Source organism: Sorex araneus, chromosome 3, assembly GCF_027595985.1.
Source record: "Sorex araneus isolate mSorAra2 chromosome 3, mSorAra2.pri, whole genome shotgun sequence".
Classification (NCBI taxonomy): Eukaryota; Metazoa; Chordata; class Mammalia; order Eulipotyphla; family Soricidae; genus Sorex; species Sorex araneus.
The window spans coordinates 29,216,267-29,233,108 of NC_073304.1; the positions used below are offsets into that span (position 1 = coordinate 29,216,267).

Sequence of the window (16,842 nt, forward strand, 5' to 3'; positions counted from 1 at the left end):
TTAGAAAGGATGAAGTCATAAACTTTGCCATATAAGTGGATCAACATGGAAAGTATGCTAAGTGAAATGAATCAGAAAGAGAGAGACATAGAAAGATTGCACTCATCTGTGGAATATAAAATAACATTGTAGGAGACTAATATTCAAGAATAGTAGAAATAAGTACCAGTAGGTTGGCTTCGTGGCTTGGAAGCTGGTCTTACATGCTGGGGAAAAAGGCAGCTCAGATAGAGAAGGGAACACCAAGTAAAATGTGATTGGAGATCCTGCCTGGGAAGGGAGATTCGTGCTGAAAGTAGACTAGAGACTGAACACAATGGCCACTCAATATGCCTATTGCAAACCACAACACCCAATTGGAGAGAGAGAACAAAAGGGAATGCCCTGCCAGAGGCAGGGTGGGTGGGGGGGAGATGGGATTGGGGGGTGGGAGGATACTGGGCTTATTGGTGGTGGAGAATGGGCACTGCTGGAGGGATGTGTTTGCGAACATTGTATGAGGGAAAAACAAGCTCGAAAATGTGTGAATCTGTATCTGTACCCTCATGGTGATTCACTAATTAAAGAATAAAATAAATTAAAAAAAAAAAAAGAAACAGGCTAAGAAGCCCAGAGAATGACGTAAAAGGCTGGAGAACATGCTTTAACGTGAAAGGTTCAGGTTTGATCCGTAGTACTGTACGGTTCCTTGAGCACTGCTGCTGGGTGCCGCCATGACCCCACAAAAGTTCTTATTATATTTTTTTAGTAAAAACAAACCAAAGGAACAAAGACTGTTTTTCAAAAACTGCAAAAATATGTAACAATGTCTAATTCTCCAACACCAGTATTTATTTTCTAATTTCTAATTATTAATGGCTACCATAACAGAAGGTACTAATGATTATAATAAAGCATTTGACTGAACTATTTAAGACAGGCCTTGAGTATGAAGAATTTATCTATTGTTAAGGATTCTCATTATCAATATCTCTAGACTGATTTTTACACTTTATGCTTGTCACGTGTGAGCTTTGATGTGTACTTACATGTACTTCAAAGTCAGTCTTAGGCAAAATTAATGAACTAGAAAAAAAAAAGAGTGCCCATTTGTGGAGTATAGATTAACATCACATGAGGGTGACACCCAAGGACAGTAGACACAGGGCCATGAGGATTGCCCCATAGCTGGAAGACGCTTCATGAGTGGAGGAGAGAAGTCAGATGGAATAGAGAAGGGATCACTAAGAAAATGATGGCTGGAGAAATCAGTCGGGAAGGGGGATGTGTGCCGGAAGCAGCTAATGGACCAAATATGACCTTTCAGTGTCTGTGTTGCAAGCCACAATGCCCAAAAGTAGAGAGAGAATATGGGGAATATTGTCTGCCATGGAGGTAGGGGGAGGATGGGAAAGGGGGGGTATACCCGGGATATCGGTGGTGGGGAATGTGCACTGGTGGAGGGATGGGTGCTTGATCATTGTGAGATTGTAACCCAAACATGAAAGCTTGTAACTATCTCACAGTGATTCAATAAAATTTTTTTAAAAAAGGGAAAAAAAAGTGTCATCGGTGTTCAATTATTACATTTTGCTTAGGTGTCTGTCTAATTTTGAAAGGCTTACTGCCAGAGTGGAAATCTAATGTGGAAGACAACCCTAAAAAAGCAAAAAGCAAAGGCTTTCTGCTTCTGGCCATTTCACAAGACATCCTTTGCATGTCTCAATTTATACAATGTAGCCTATTGGCCAGTCTTTTATTTTGCAGACATTTGGAAACCCCAGCATCATTTTAAAGTTTGGAAAGCATTTCACAATTTAGAGATAAGAACTATATAGTACTGAGGCAAGGTGCTTGCCTTGCAAGCAGGGGAGCCTGGTTTAATACCTGTCAACCTGCCAGGATTGATTACTAAGCACAGAGCCAGGAGTCAGACACCTGGATGTGCAAGGTGTAGCCCAAGCCCAAAACTCTCCAAAATTTAGATATAAAATGAGGGTGCTGTTTGATAAAGGCACAAAGAATAAAGCATGGGAGAGGGGCACAGATATAGTACGATATAGTACAGTGGATAAAGTGCTTGCCTTGTGTGCAGCTGACTTTAATTTGATCCTCAGCGCATATATAGTCTCCCTAGCACTGTTACAAGCGATCCCTGAGCACAGAGCAAGATATAAGCCAAGCTGAATATGGCCAAAAAACTAAGCAAAAGCAAACAAAACCCCCAAAGCATCCAAATGCAGTTAAATTACATTTTTGTGCCCTTGAAACCATAAAAAATAATTAGAACAATAATGAGAAAAATAACTATTAGAAAAATTATAAAAATTCTTTTTTAAAAAATAGTCATTTTTCATAGAATGATTGCACTCATTTGTGGAATATAAAATAATATGAGACTAACACACAAGGACAGTAGAGACAAGGGCCAGGAATACTGCCCCATAATTAAAAGCCTGCTTCATGAGCTGAAGGAGAAGGCAGCTGGATAGAGAAGGGATCACTAAGTCAATGAGGCTTGGAGGGATTGCTCCCAATGGGAGATTTCTGCTGCTGAAAGTAGATAAAGGACCAAACGTGATGGCCTCTCAGCATCTGTAATGCAAACCATAATACCCATAAGTAGAGAGAGAGTAAGAAAGAAATAGTCTGCCATAGAGGCAGGGGTTGGGGAGGGGTCAGGGCTATGGGGGGATACTGGAGACATTGGTGTTGGAAAATGTATACTGGTGGAGGGATGTTTGATCACTGTATGACTGAAACTTAATCATGAAAGCTTTGTAACTATCTCACAGTGATTCAATTAAAAAAATGATCATTTCTAAAGAGAAAATAGGTTGGTAAAAGAGAAACAAGACAAAGCTGCTTCTCATTCGTATGGAGCTTTAAAAGTAAATGCTAAATGCTACAGTAACAGGGGTGAGAGCTGGAGGATGTAACTGAAGAGCACCTTATGTGTCCAAGGCGGTGATTTTTTATTTTAATGTATAACACATTTGTGAAGAATGAGCCTGTTTCAGTGTAACCCTCTTCTCTCCCCCCTCATGTCCGAGGAACAGAAATGTGGGTTATCTCTAATTAAGTACATGTTTGGGGTAGGGGAGTTCAAGGATCTGAGAATTTTGAGCTCCATTTACACCAATATAGGGTCTCCAACTGATAGCTTAGCAAAGATATTTTTAGGAAAAAACAGACACAAAGAATGGAGACACTCATTTCAATGTTTTAGGTAAGACCAGCCAATTTAGGTAAGACCATCTAAGTGCTTAGAAGGAAGAGCAGACCATTGGTAAATATAAACCAGGCCCCCGACCAGTGCACGGCACACACTGATGTTTGTGTGTTTTTTGAGAAAAATGGCCTCTTATAAATCATAAATAGATGCACAGTTAAAACTGGAAATGGAGACATCAGAAAAAAGAACCCCCAAAATGTGCTTTCTGTGAATGGGCTCTTTTGTAGCAGTTCTTGACTCCTAGTGTGTTTCATGTCTTATTTCTAGAGTATTTTATATCTACCCTATGGTCACTGGATTTTGTAGTAATTCAGAACCAGAGTGGCTAGCATCACTGCTTTTATGCCAGTTAATATTCATAGGTACCTACTAAATGTAAGTTAAGTACAGCGAGAAGATGAAAATGGAACATTCTAGTTGGGAGGGAAAAAGCAGTGTTTCGCATCACTCAGCGGACCTGAGCTGCATTTCAGTCCTAGACTGCTGCATGCATTAACTACAGTAACTTGTCTTTTGTTGGAGAAATAATCATGTTTCAGAAAATATATAAAAGTAAAGGACAGAAAGGACAGAATAGTCACTGAACAAAAAAACAAACAAAAAGTAAATGCGGGCATCTATGGGTAGTTTCGAAAATGATGCTATATACCTCCAAGACCTGCTGCCAGAGTAGCATTACCCAGGACTAAGGTCAGTATTCTACATTAAGCACAGAAAGCAAACTTCCTAATATCCAAACTAGTTGACAAGAAATAACCAAATAATTGATGAATAAGAGTAATTTTAACTACTTAAAATAGATAATAGAGGAGTGACTATACTTGGTTTCAGGCACTTATAGATGGTATAAGTAAATCATTATGTTTATAAAAGCCACTTTAGATACAATCAATGCACAACCATCCTTGGCCTTTTTTTTGGGGGGGGGAAGAGGACAACAATAACTAGCAGTGCTCAAAGTTATTTAGAGTTGTTTCCAGTTCTGCTCTGGGTAGATCCCAGAGGTGCTTAGGGAACCATATTTAGTTTCAAGGATCAATCTGGGATCAGCTACAGCCAAGTGCCTTAATCCCTGTATCTTCTCTCTCTGCTTAATTCTTATTTTTAAGTAAGTCTAAATGTGGATGATAAAGGTATATGTGTATGAATTTGAGTCAGAAAAAAAATTTGGCTTTTATATAACCATTTCTGGATCACAACAGACAAGTTTGAGTTAAGAAAAGTTTACTGAAAGAAAACAAGCCTATGTGACTAAATTCCTAAAAAGTTCCTGCTTTTAAATATTTATGAACACAAAGAGAAAAATAACTAAACACAGATACTAATGAAGTCAGAGGTATGTAAAAAGCTTAAACTCAGTTTATTAATGTCCTCACATTACAGAACTCAAAAAATACAAGACAAAATCCTAAAACTACGTTGTTCATTCATTTTTTAAAACATACTTTGAGATGTTATGATAGTCAGCTGAGAGCTGAGGATCCTCCAGTTAAGATGCTCATGCACCCTCTACGTGAACCTACCTCGGGGTGGGAATGTAGAAGCCAATGCTTAAATCCCTGCCAGGGACAAGTATGGACATCTGAAACACTGGCTTATATTGGAGAAGGAGGCATGCTTCTGCACTTATGGTGCTACTTCACACACTGATGAAGTGTTAGAAGGCATGAATGCCACCACCTTCTATCATCCTCTGTATTTGCTAATATTTTTTTCTTGTACCTTAGGCATGGACACAAGATGGATTGTTTTACTTCAATAGGATGGGACCAAGAAGAGTGCAATAACATGGTTTGTCATAACAGGCAAACTCAGGAATATATGTGTGCATATTGTGTGTATGTGATATGTGCATGCATGCATTGTGTATGTATTTAGGATTAAAGACTTCTCAAAATTATAATCACATCAAAAGAAAGGACAAGAGATGGTTATGAAACCAGTACAGAGGAATCAGTTGCAACTTTTTACCCACTGGTAACAAGATCCCTGCAGTTACCTGGATTTCTTACTTGGAATAATAATGGAATAAGTAAAATGAATTTAAATGCCAATCACACTATTTGTGAAATAACTACAGGAAAGTCACATGACTTCTCTCTCTGTATACATACACTCAATGTTGTAAAGATTATGGAAACTGATCTGCAGAAGTCCTACTAAATAAGATTTTGAGATCCAGAGGCTAGAGAGTGCTCACCTATATGTAAGCCAACAAACTATAAGACCCAACATGACTTGCATTTCCTATCTAGGGTGGTACTGTTCATCTCCTAAAAGGCAACTTCAGGGACTATTTATAAATGGGCCTAGTTGACCTTATTCAAGGGTGCATCTGGGTTCTGCCATAAACATATTTTCCGATGTGTGCTCTTTTCTGTCTTTGTTTTCCAAATAATTCATTTTGTTACTGGAATAACTAAGAAATGTGTTGATTAGAATTTAGAATTTTATCCATTTAGCTGACAAAAAATTAGAGTTTCTTTATATAGGGCTATTTTCAATTTGCCTGCCAGCTACATGTCAAAGGAAAAAACTTACAGTCACAAAGTTTAAAGTAAAGGTGAAAAATTAGTCTTTTCCTCCACATCAGTCCCTGGACCTCCTTATAGCCCTGGGCATGCACAAAGCACTTACACGATGCCAGTGTTATCCTTCCCCACTCCCCCACATTGTAAGATTCCAAACAGAGATTTAATTTCCTTATGAAAAGTCTTACATGTCTTGTAAGACCTTGACTTAAATGGTCTTCACAAATTGCCCCCAAATGGGGAAGGCAACAAGAATTCACTAATACTGCAACAAAATGATGAAGTTTGAATGGAATGCTTTACAAAGGGCTTCAAAGTTTCCTATGTGTTGAACTGGACAAAACAGCTTCATTGAGGAAACACATTCCTGAATAATCTCTATATGTAGAGCTCAATATGAAGGTGGTCTCCAGCTTCTGAGTAACAAACTGGTGGGAAGTTTACTTTTGTAATTTTAATATGAGGAAATGGCAGTAATCTATCTAGAAGTTCTATTACCCAAATGGCCAAATGGAAAAAGAAGAATATCTGCTATTGAAAATGTCTTTGTTGCAGAACTGCTCCAACCCCAGCCACTTTTGTAGCTTGCTTGCTAGAAAAAAAAAATCCTTATTTTTGAGATGGAAAGAACACTGTATAAAAAACTGGGTAAAAGAAGACGTGGTTTGATAATTTTTTCAACTTTTCCTTCCTTAAGTTTCTCATTTACAAAGTACAAAAATCTGAATATCATCTAATCCATGGCATGTGGAACTATCTCTGAGAGGGTCTGGATATTTTTAGCCCAAGGCTTGTGAGAGGATAAGATTCAGTCATGAGGCAGAAATTTGGGGTCAGAGGGTTATAATTGTACTTAATTTTACATTAATGGTTTCTTCAAACACTTCTGGACTTATTCTATCTCCTTGATGCTTTCTAGCTGTCTAATCTTCGCCATCTTAATCTAAAAAAGCCAATTCTATAAAATGGGGTTAATTATTCAATAGGATTTCTACAGATTGAATGAAAAGACAAAAATAAAAATTAGCTGGGACTTTGTTTCCAACCATAAATATACATGAAACACTACTTTCTCTCCCATTATAAACAACTAGAAAAATATATAAAAAACATTGTGAACAATTTTCAGGAACTTAACAATAAGAAGCGCTAGAAGTGATTCCCAAGGGAGAAAAATCAATGAAGGTGATGCCCTCTGGTTCTACCTTGCTTCCTACCTGAAGTTATTTTTGAATAATGACTTAAATCACGGATTTGTTGAGGGAAGTCAAACAAACTGGCATTCTGGAAGCCTGACGTAGTTGAGATTTGAGGATCAGAAGAGTAAAGAAGGTATACACAGTGAAAAAGGTTTAGAAATCTGCACTGGAACCCCTTTCAGATTCCAAAGTAAGGCTACGAACTAGTAGGGAAAGAACACCAAAGAATTGTAGTCACTCATATTCTAACCTGCCATAGCAGAGATAACCTGCACCGAATATATAGGTATTCAGGCATGTGAAAATTCATGCCCTACTAACAGGATGAAGTTAAACAGAAAATAAATAATACTCTAGGCATGCTTTAATAAAGTTTAAAAACAAGATCCATAAACTTAAGTTATTTTATCAGTAATTTAATTGCCTGGGCTGGAGCGATAGCACAGCGGCAGGGCGTTCGCCTTTCATGTGTTCGATTCCTCTGTCCCTCTCGGAGAGCCTGGCAAATTACCAAGAGTATTGCATCCGCACAGCAGAGCCTGGCAAGCTACCCATGGCGTATTGGATATGCCAAACAGTAACAATAAGTTTTACAATAAGAGACATTACTGGTGCCCATTCGAACAAAATCGATGAGCAACGGAATGACAGTGACAGTGAATTTAACTGCCTACCAAAATAAGATTTAACACTTTAAAAAAAAAAACCAAAGTTCACTCAACAATAAAATAATCACAATGCCCACTACTCAAGAATTATAGACATCTGAAAAGAAAACTATAAATCATAAGTTTGAGAAAATCTATTTGAAGTAAACCTCAAATGGCAGAGATGCCAGAATTAGTACATGAAGACTTTAAGATTGTACCATAAAATAAGATAAATAAAAATTTAATCATATAACTTGAAATGAGTTATTTTATTTAATCTGGTTCTTTGAGTACCACCCTGTGGTGCTCAGAGGTTATTCTTGGTTTTGTGCTCAGAGGTCACTCCCAGAGATTCTTGGAGCACCAAAGGTGGTGCATGGTATTGAACTCAGGTGGGCTAAATGCTAGCCAAGGTAACCCCTATAACTATCACTCTGGTCCAAAGGATCTATTTTGTATAACATCTGCAATGAAAAAAAAATATTTAAAGATTAAATAAATAAATAAAATAATGTAACTATTTTCCAGGGCCTTAAACAGTGTCATCAGTCAATAAGGAGAAAAAGTGAAAGAGGTAAGAAAACAGAAACAATACAACTTCCAGTCCTGAAAATTGTAGTGTCTGAAATGAAAGTTCCACTGACTCAGACTATTGTACGATTGAGATATTGGGAGAGGAAAAAAGAACAGTGAAAGACTGAAGAAACACTAATAGGAATTATTCAAATGACAGCAGAGAGACTCAGCTCAGTGATCTATGAGACATAAGTGATCTGGCATATGTATAACTGGGTTTGTAAGTGATTTGTAAGGGATCTAGCAGATCTAACTGGAAACTCAGTAGGAAGAAACAAGGTAGAAAAATATAAAAGAACTCAAAAATAGTATTTGAATTAAATGAAAACTGCAAGTCTACAGATCCAATAGCATCTGCCTAAGCTGTCTCATGTACAGGGAAAGATCCTCTAACACCAAGCACTTTCTCTTTCAAGACTATGTTGGAAGAAAAAGCTTCTTGACCTAAAGTTGGATAACATGACAGAAGTGATACCACAGTATACTGGGCAATATCTCTTCTGGAGGAGGAATGGCCTAGGAAGACTACAAGGGAGCCCCCGTTTCTGCAGTCAGTCATTACTTAATATTTGTTTAAATGATAAGCCTAATGGTCCCTGTGTTTTGATCTTATCAGCATGGAGTATGAGCAATAAGTACACTGCCTTCTGGGCTCTGGTATGGAATCACTTTCCTACCTAGCCTTCACTTTAGGAAATGTGACACTCTGAAAGGACAGAAAAGAGGACCGTGAACTCCTCTTCTCAGGATGCATGACTTGAAAGGGTCTAAGAAACCTCAAAGGAGCTAAATACCCAAACCACAGAACTCAACAATACTGAAATCACAAGACCCATACTTTAATAACCAAATGTAAAAGATGCCTGTCAAGACGGCAGGCTGCAGCTAAGGTGGGAGGGGCGAGGTGGGAACCTGGGAACACTGGTGGAGAAAGCTGACACAGGTGGTGACGGAATACCGTGTATCAGAAACCCAATTATAAACTTTGTAACTCATGGTGCTTTAATAAAATAAAATTTGGGAAAAAATTTTTTTAAAAAAGGATAAAAAGGAAACCTCAAAGGAGTTCAGAAAGAAATAACTCTTCCTGGCTGAATATATTACATAATTGTAAAACTATGTGGTTAGAAGCAGTTTGCTAATCCAGGCTCAACACTTTTATGCTTTCCCAGTTATTAGGGCAAATAAGCACATTGTTTTGCTTATTTTATCACTTTACATTATGTCAAATTGCTTAAGTATGGTTTTGCTATAAAAATTCCACATTACACCCTTCATCATTCAAGAGGTAGTGAAAATGTGTAAATATACAAAAATGCATAATCTTATTAACTCCCCATTTGGCCATTCCTTTAGAGTTAATGTGCTTATTACATTATCTTCCCAGACTGCTTCAAAAGTTCTTTATGATGATGATAACTTATGTAATACAAGAAACTGGGATAAGAGGAATCTACTGTACTGGGTAAATATTAGAATATCTGGATCAAAGAAGTTAAAGGTCATATTGAAGTTTAACATTTAAGGCAGTTCCAAGTAGAATATGGAATGTTCGAATAATATTTAACAGTCTAGGATATTTATGGGTTTTAATAGCCTCTCTTGTATGTTGTTTCCAAGTTGGCAATAGCAAAACCATGGCAACAAGAAATTCTTCCCTGCAGTGGAGTTTATGAATGCTTTTCTGTTTTCATGACTTAACTCCTTATTTAATTTCCTGTACAGAAAAATCAGAGATTACTATGGACTGCAGCACAGATGTGTTAATCCAAAGACCCTCTCAAAGAAAAACAGGTCACAGGTGTCTATGAACAGATTTTGAGATAAAATTTTAAGTTGTCTCTCCACAGACACAGAGCAGAAGTCAATATGCTGTAACCAAATTAGATACATGAGAACTTAAATATTTTATTACTGATTTAGGGAATGGAACTGACTTCTTATTTTTGTGAGCCAGTACTAAACTGAGAAATTAAGATTTCTCAATTATCGTACTTTTAGCCAACACATTCTACGAACCAAACAAATACCAAAGTATAGAAGTCTGTTTTCTTAGAGGTCACATTAGACTATGACCAATAATAGCAAAATTAATCAAAAACATTTAATACATTTAAAATAAATGTAAGATAATTATACAAAAGCTCATAAGCATGTATGAGAATAATGAGAAGAATTAATGATAATAAAGAATTCTAGGGTTTATAACCAGATGGTTGTCAGTTTCTGGAATTTTTTCATCCCTTCAGCACTTAGCTAAATATAGAGAAGTTTCTCCAACACTCTCCAGGAGCAATCCTACAGAACTTGCTTTACTCCATCCTCAGCTCTGATAACATTATAAAGTTTTTAATGCTTGGTCTTGGCTATTTTGTGATCTTCCACTGTCCTGGGGACACATCCTCTCTTTCTCTCTGACATCCTCCTTTCCATTACCAGCATTTTTCTTTAACAAACGGCAATGTTGTCTTATGGGCAATATTGCAGATGAACGTCAACACAGCAAGAGGGAAATAAGCCTAGTAGGAGGCGGGGAGGGGCTCGGTATAAGTATTTCTTACTTTTGGTGTCAAGCTGTGCACGATATTTCTCAAATCCTTTAAGCCGAACCCGCTCTCCCAATAACTGAAGGAATTCCTCAAAGGCAGGGCCAGCTGATTCATTATTGTACATCTCTTCTTCAGTGCTCTGTCCACTTTTGCAGTACATGATTCCTACTTTCTGTTGATAGTTCAGCTGTGAAAATAGGCAATAAAATGCAGATAAACAAAAGCAGATTCATTTTGTCCTACATAAGTGCTAACAAGCCCTGTATGCTTATGTCCATCAAACAGCTAGCATCTCTCTTCTCATAAACCCTCTGCTTTTATTAATCTGTCTCTGATCCAAAATATGCAATAAAGCAAGTATCTATAATTATAATCTTCATGAACTGAGAGAAAAGGCCAGAAAAACAGCTCTTGAATGTCATGACCACACATCATTAGAAAAGACAACATAGAGAATATTCTGTTAATAGATTTCAAAGTGCAAAATGAGGCTATAAAAAAGCCTGACAACAAAAGAGCATTTTTCTTCAAGGTTTTAGCCCCTTAAAAAAAAAAAAGCCTTGGGGTAGGGTGCTTGCCTTGCACTTGGGTGACCGGGGTTCAATACCAGGAATTCCATAGATCCCCTGAGCACTGACAGGAGTAATTTCTGAGTATACAGCCAGGAGTAAACCCCAGGCATCAATGGGTATGGCCTCAAAACAAAACAAAAATTATTCTATGGATTTCTTTGTGAAGTTTATTAAAAAAAAAAAAACAACTGCCCTGCACTAAAATTTGTATCCTTGAATTTTGTTTTCATATAGAGTTGGAAAACTTATCTCCTAGTGCATAGTAACTGAAATGCACAATCCACAGTGGTCATTGCAAACACAGATGTGAGAACACTTCAGTCAAGAGCACAAGCCGTGGTGAGCACACAGTGTGCACAGCAGGGACCCCAGGAAAACACGGCCATCAGATGTGCAACCCCTAGTGAACACTCCCACCCAGTACAGGCTCCACAATCAATATCCCCCCCTCCTGCCCCCCACCCCATCATCCCAACAACAGCAACGAAGGAAAGGGAAGGGAAGGGGGAAAACACAGAACAAACAGAAATGGTAGGTCTGGTGACATACCCCGTGGATGCTAAAAAAAAGAAAAGGAAAGGAAAGGAAAGGAAAGAAAAGAAAAGAAAAGAAAAGAAAAGAAAAGAAAAGAAAAGAAAAGAAAAGAAAAGAAAAGAAGAAAAGGTTCCTGTATAAAAATGTAAACTCAAATATTCAGAGAAATAAAGACAACCCTTACTACACAGACCTAGTTCCAGAGCAGCACTGCAACTTTTGAACCTATAAAGTTCTATCTTTTATTGAGGAGAGGTGAAAGGTGTGTGTGTGTGTGGGGGGGGATTTTCCAACTGGTACTCAGGGAGAATCTGGGCCCACTCTGGCACTATTTGGCCAACCAGGATAGGGGTTCAATGTTGGGACCTACGGGTCACCATAGTGGTGCACTGGGGTCACGCTGCAGTGCCTAGTAGGTCATGTGGTACCTGGGATCAAACTTCGGTTGGCGCTATACTATTTCTCTGGCCTGCAGTATTTCCTCCAAGGGAAAGAAAAGAGGCAACATTTTAATATAGGTTATGAATACCCAACTATATGCAACCATTTTCTGTGCTTAACATATAAAAGCTTATCCTTACACGAGTCACAAAGTAAACATTAACCAGATAAGAAAAGAGAAGGCCAGAGAATGGAAGAAAAGGTAACTGGTGTAGTAAGGAAGAAATACAGATTCCAAGCCATCAGATCTGTGATTTAGGTCTGTTAAAACTTTCAAAATTCAACCATATTTGTCTTCCTTTATTCCTGTTCTTTTAGCATTATGTCCACAGCCCCATATTTGCAATTCTAAACTGGAAAGGTAAAAACTGTATTTAAACAAACACATAGGATTGACATTAATACTTTGATTTATTCATTTTATGTGAATATATTTTCTTGTAGAAACATTAACGTGTTTGATTGTGGGGTGCTTCCAAGACCTTATTTGGAAGATTGTTACATGATGCATGCATTCTATTGTTGTTCTTAAATCTGGAAATTTCTAAATTCTAAAATATATTGTACCTCGAATTAGGGGATGGGATTTTCTGGTTTTCATGTGTTGGGCCACACCCAACAGTGTTAACAGCTTACTTCTGGCTCTGCGCTCAAGAATCACTCCTGGTGATGTTTGGGGTAGCAAATGGGGTGCAGGGGATCAAACTTGGGTCGGCCATATGCAAGGCAAGTGCCCTACCTACTGTGCCACCTCTCCAGCTCCGTGGTGTGGGAGTAGGGGCGAGATCTTGAACTACTCTTTCCAACTTTCTAATCCAATGGTTCAGGTTACTGAAAACATAGAATATGTAATAGTGGTGTCTTGCTTGCTATCCCCCGATCTCCCTCACTGTATCTAATTGATAGAAAAACGCCCTACCCTTTACCTGACATGTAGGCATAAGTATTGTAGGATTTCCATGGTTGAACAGAAGTGACTCTACCTTATTCTGTCCACTCCAATAAGCGGAAGGTGAAATTCCAAGCCTGAAACCAACAAAGGCTGCTTGTTCTGGTTTTTTTTTTTTTTGCTTTCTTTAGGGTCACACCTGGTGATGCATAGGGGTTACTCCTGGCTGTACACTCAAGAATTACTCCTGGCGGTGCTCAGGGGACCATATGGGACCATATGCTGGGAACTGAACCCGGGTTGGCCGCATGTAAGGCAAATGCCCTACCCACCGTGCTATTGCTTCCAGCCCCAAAAGTTGCTTATTCTGATACTGGGATAGACCGAAACAGCATACAACTTTTTAATCCTTATATCTTGTTTTAGCTATTAATAGAAGCACATTTATGTCTTAGCTCTTTTATTTTTTAAGCATATGTAGGAAAAATGGACTGGAGTGACAGCACAACGGGTAGGGCGTTTGCCTTGCATGCGGTTAACCCGAATCGGATTCTTTCGGCCCTCTCAGAGAGCCCAGCAAGCTACCGAGAATATCCTACCTGCACAGCAGAGCCTAGCAAACTACCTGTGGTGTATTTGATATGCCAAACACAGTAACAACAAGTCTCACAATGGAGATGTTTCTGATGTCCGCTCCAGCAAATCGATGAACAATGGGACGACAGTAGGTAAAATAAATGAGAAGAGATCTTCATAAAACCAAACTATATACCACAGACATATCCCCCAGCTGACTTGCTTCAAACACCTAAATGTGGCGTATGCTTGGACGCAAACTCTAAGGCAGAGATTTCATCTTGGCTACGAATTGAACTGAATACTCATCAGGTCTCAATAAATTCAGTGTCATGGCAGGTTCTGTGTTCATCGCAAAAGGATCCTTCATACACAGAGTAAGATTACTCCTGTCTTGCAGGGAAAGTGCCTGAGAGAGAATCAGCACTCTGGAGAAAGGGAGGAGGGACTAGGAGCTATTTGCTGATTGGCTCTGTGTCTCTCAGATCAGCCTTATCATGAAACAAAATAAGAAGTTCCCTGTCTCACAGAAAGCATTAAAGTGACATTAAATTTGGCTTTTTCAAAACTTGTTAGATAAAAGCATATAAGATTTCACTGTGCAACATTTAAGTGGGTTCCTTTATATGGTTCACAGCCAAAAGTAAGGAAACTTTCTTCAAACCACTGAGAACTCATAACCCAGAGACACTGAGAAAATGTGCTGCCTTCTTTGGACACATTTCTCAATCTCCAGTGAGCCCCACCTGCAGCTGGGAGAACAAACTGGCTTTTGCTGGTTGTAAAAGAAAGCCTCTTTTAAGAAGATGAGGACACTTGCTAAAATGTCAAATTTCCTCTGGTTTGAAACAGTGCCAAATGTCACTGCTCTCCCCTCTGAAGTGCACACACATTAACTATATGTTTAGTTCCTACTTCAATTAAATCAAGGTAGGTGGCATTTTCTGACAAAAGCGCTTACAATCCTAAGTTAGCAACCATGTCCCTGCCAAAAAATGAGAAACTGTTAAGGAGGAGTTATGTAAATGTAATAAAGGAACATTTCAAGAAAAAGAGCAAATGTAAATAGAATTAGAGCTTGGTTTGGGGGTTCTGAATGGCCATAAGGTTATATAAAATAACAGTTTTTGGCCGGCACGCCGACCCCAAGCGCCGCCGCCGTCCTGTCTTCCGGCAAAGGTCTGTGACGCTCCCTCGACCCGCCCTTCCGGACCCAGCCTGCTCCGCGGCCCTGAGCACCCCGGGCTTCCCTCCCCTCCGGACTGCCGGCCGAGTGGCCGGCACGCCGACCCCAAGCGCCGCCGCCGTCCTGTCTTCCCGCAAAGGAAACAGGGACACTCATCATCAAGAGCCCTCTTTCATATCACCACAAACAACATGAAGAAACAGCGAAAATCCCCATTGCAACCAGAGGACGATCAAAGGAATCCGGAAACCTCAATGGGCGCCTCCTACAAACTTGACCTCTCTGAGAAAGAATTCAGACTTGAAATCCTCAACATGTTCAATCAACTCAATGCAAAGATGGACAACTTCAAGGTAGACCTGGCGGAAACAATACAACAGACAGCCGACAAAATACGGGAAGAAATGAGAGCAGAAATAAAAAACCTTCAAAAAGAAATGAAGGATTCCGTACATGAAATCAAAAACTCTCTGACTGCCCTCAACAATAGGATGACTGCAGCCGAAGACAGAATCAGTATGCTTGAAGATGAGCTGCAAGAGGCCTACAGGCAACATCAAACCATGGCAAGAGACCTCAAAATAGCTCTAGCCAGAATCAGAGTCCTAGGGGATGAGTTCAAGAGGAACAACATTAGAATCATTGGACTACCAGAACCACAGGGAACCAACCCCAACGAAAAAGACACAGTCAAACAAATCATTGCGGAAAACTTCCCACAGCTGGACAATGCAGGCATCCAGATTCAAGGCGCCCGGAGAGTGCCAGCTAAAAGAGATCCTAACAGAAAAACCCCAAGACATATCATAGTTACAATGATGGACATCTTCCAGAGAGACACAATACTCCAAGCAGCAAGGTCCAAGAAGGAAATCGCATACAAAGGAGCACCCCTTAGGCTCACAGCAGATCTATCAGAGGAAACCCTCCAAGCTCGAAGGCAATGGTGGGATATAGTGAAAAAACTCAATGAAATCAACGCTTCACCAAGAATACTTTATCCGGCTAAACTCTCATTCAAACTAGAAGGAATCATACACTACTTTGGGGATAAACAACAGCTCAGGAACTTCATAGACTCAAAACCAAACCTAAAAGAAGCACTAAAGGGGCTATTGTAAGACAAGAACAACCTCTACAAGCACAACAAACCCTTGCACAAAGACGGCACAAAATCCCATAACAATAATCTCCCTTAATGTCAATGGTCTGAATTCACCAATTAAGAGACACAGACTGGCAAAATGGATTCAGAGACTCAACCCAACCTTCTGTTGCCTGCAAGAAACACATCTGAATAGCCAGAACAAACACAGACTCAAAGTCAAAGGATGGAAAACAATCCTGCAAGCAAACAACTCCCTCAAGAAAGCCGGAGTGGCTTTACTAGTATCGGACAACATAGACTTCAGGTTGAAAAAGATTAGAAGGGATAGTGAAGGCCACTTTTTATTAATCAAGGGATGTGTACATCAGGAAGAAATCACACTCCTGAATGTCTACGCACCCAATGAGGGACCAGCTAAATACCTACAACAGCTGCTAAGAGACCTCGAGAAGGACATCTCGAGCAACACAATAGTAGTTGGAGACTTCAACACTGCACTGTCTCCTCTGGACAGATCTAGAAGATTAAAACTCACCAATGAAATACTGGCTTTGAAGGAAGAAATAGAAGAGAGAGGGCTAATAGATCTATACAGGGCTTTATATCCCCAAAAAAAGGAATACACATTCTTTTCCAGTGCACATGGAACATTTTCCAGAATAGACCATGCGCTGGGCCACACAACATACCTCAACAGAATCAACAAGATAGACATTGTACCAGCTATCTTTTCAGACCATGATGCACTGAAGATAAAACTTAACTGTGGACAGATGCAGAAAACCAAATCAAACACCTGGAAATTAAATAGCTCGAT

The 16,842-nt window shown here is 39.2% G+C and overlaps 1 protein-coding gene across 7 annotated transcripts in view; it reads right to left on the minus strand.

Moving 5' to 3' along the window:
* SIPA1L1 (signal induced proliferation associated 1 like 1) overlaps window positions 1-16,842 on the minus strand; it is a 356,124-nt gene that overhangs the window by 85,820 nt on the left and 253,462 nt on the right. For all 7 annotated transcript variants that reach the window (XM_055133895.1, XM_055133897.1, XM_055133896.1 and 4 more), the window contains one exon: window positions 10,732-10,906. In XM_055133895.1, the coding sequence (XP_054989870.1) occupies window positions 10,732-10,906 (175 nt within the window). The remainder of the gene's footprint in view (window positions 1-10,731; window positions 10,907-16,842) is intronic.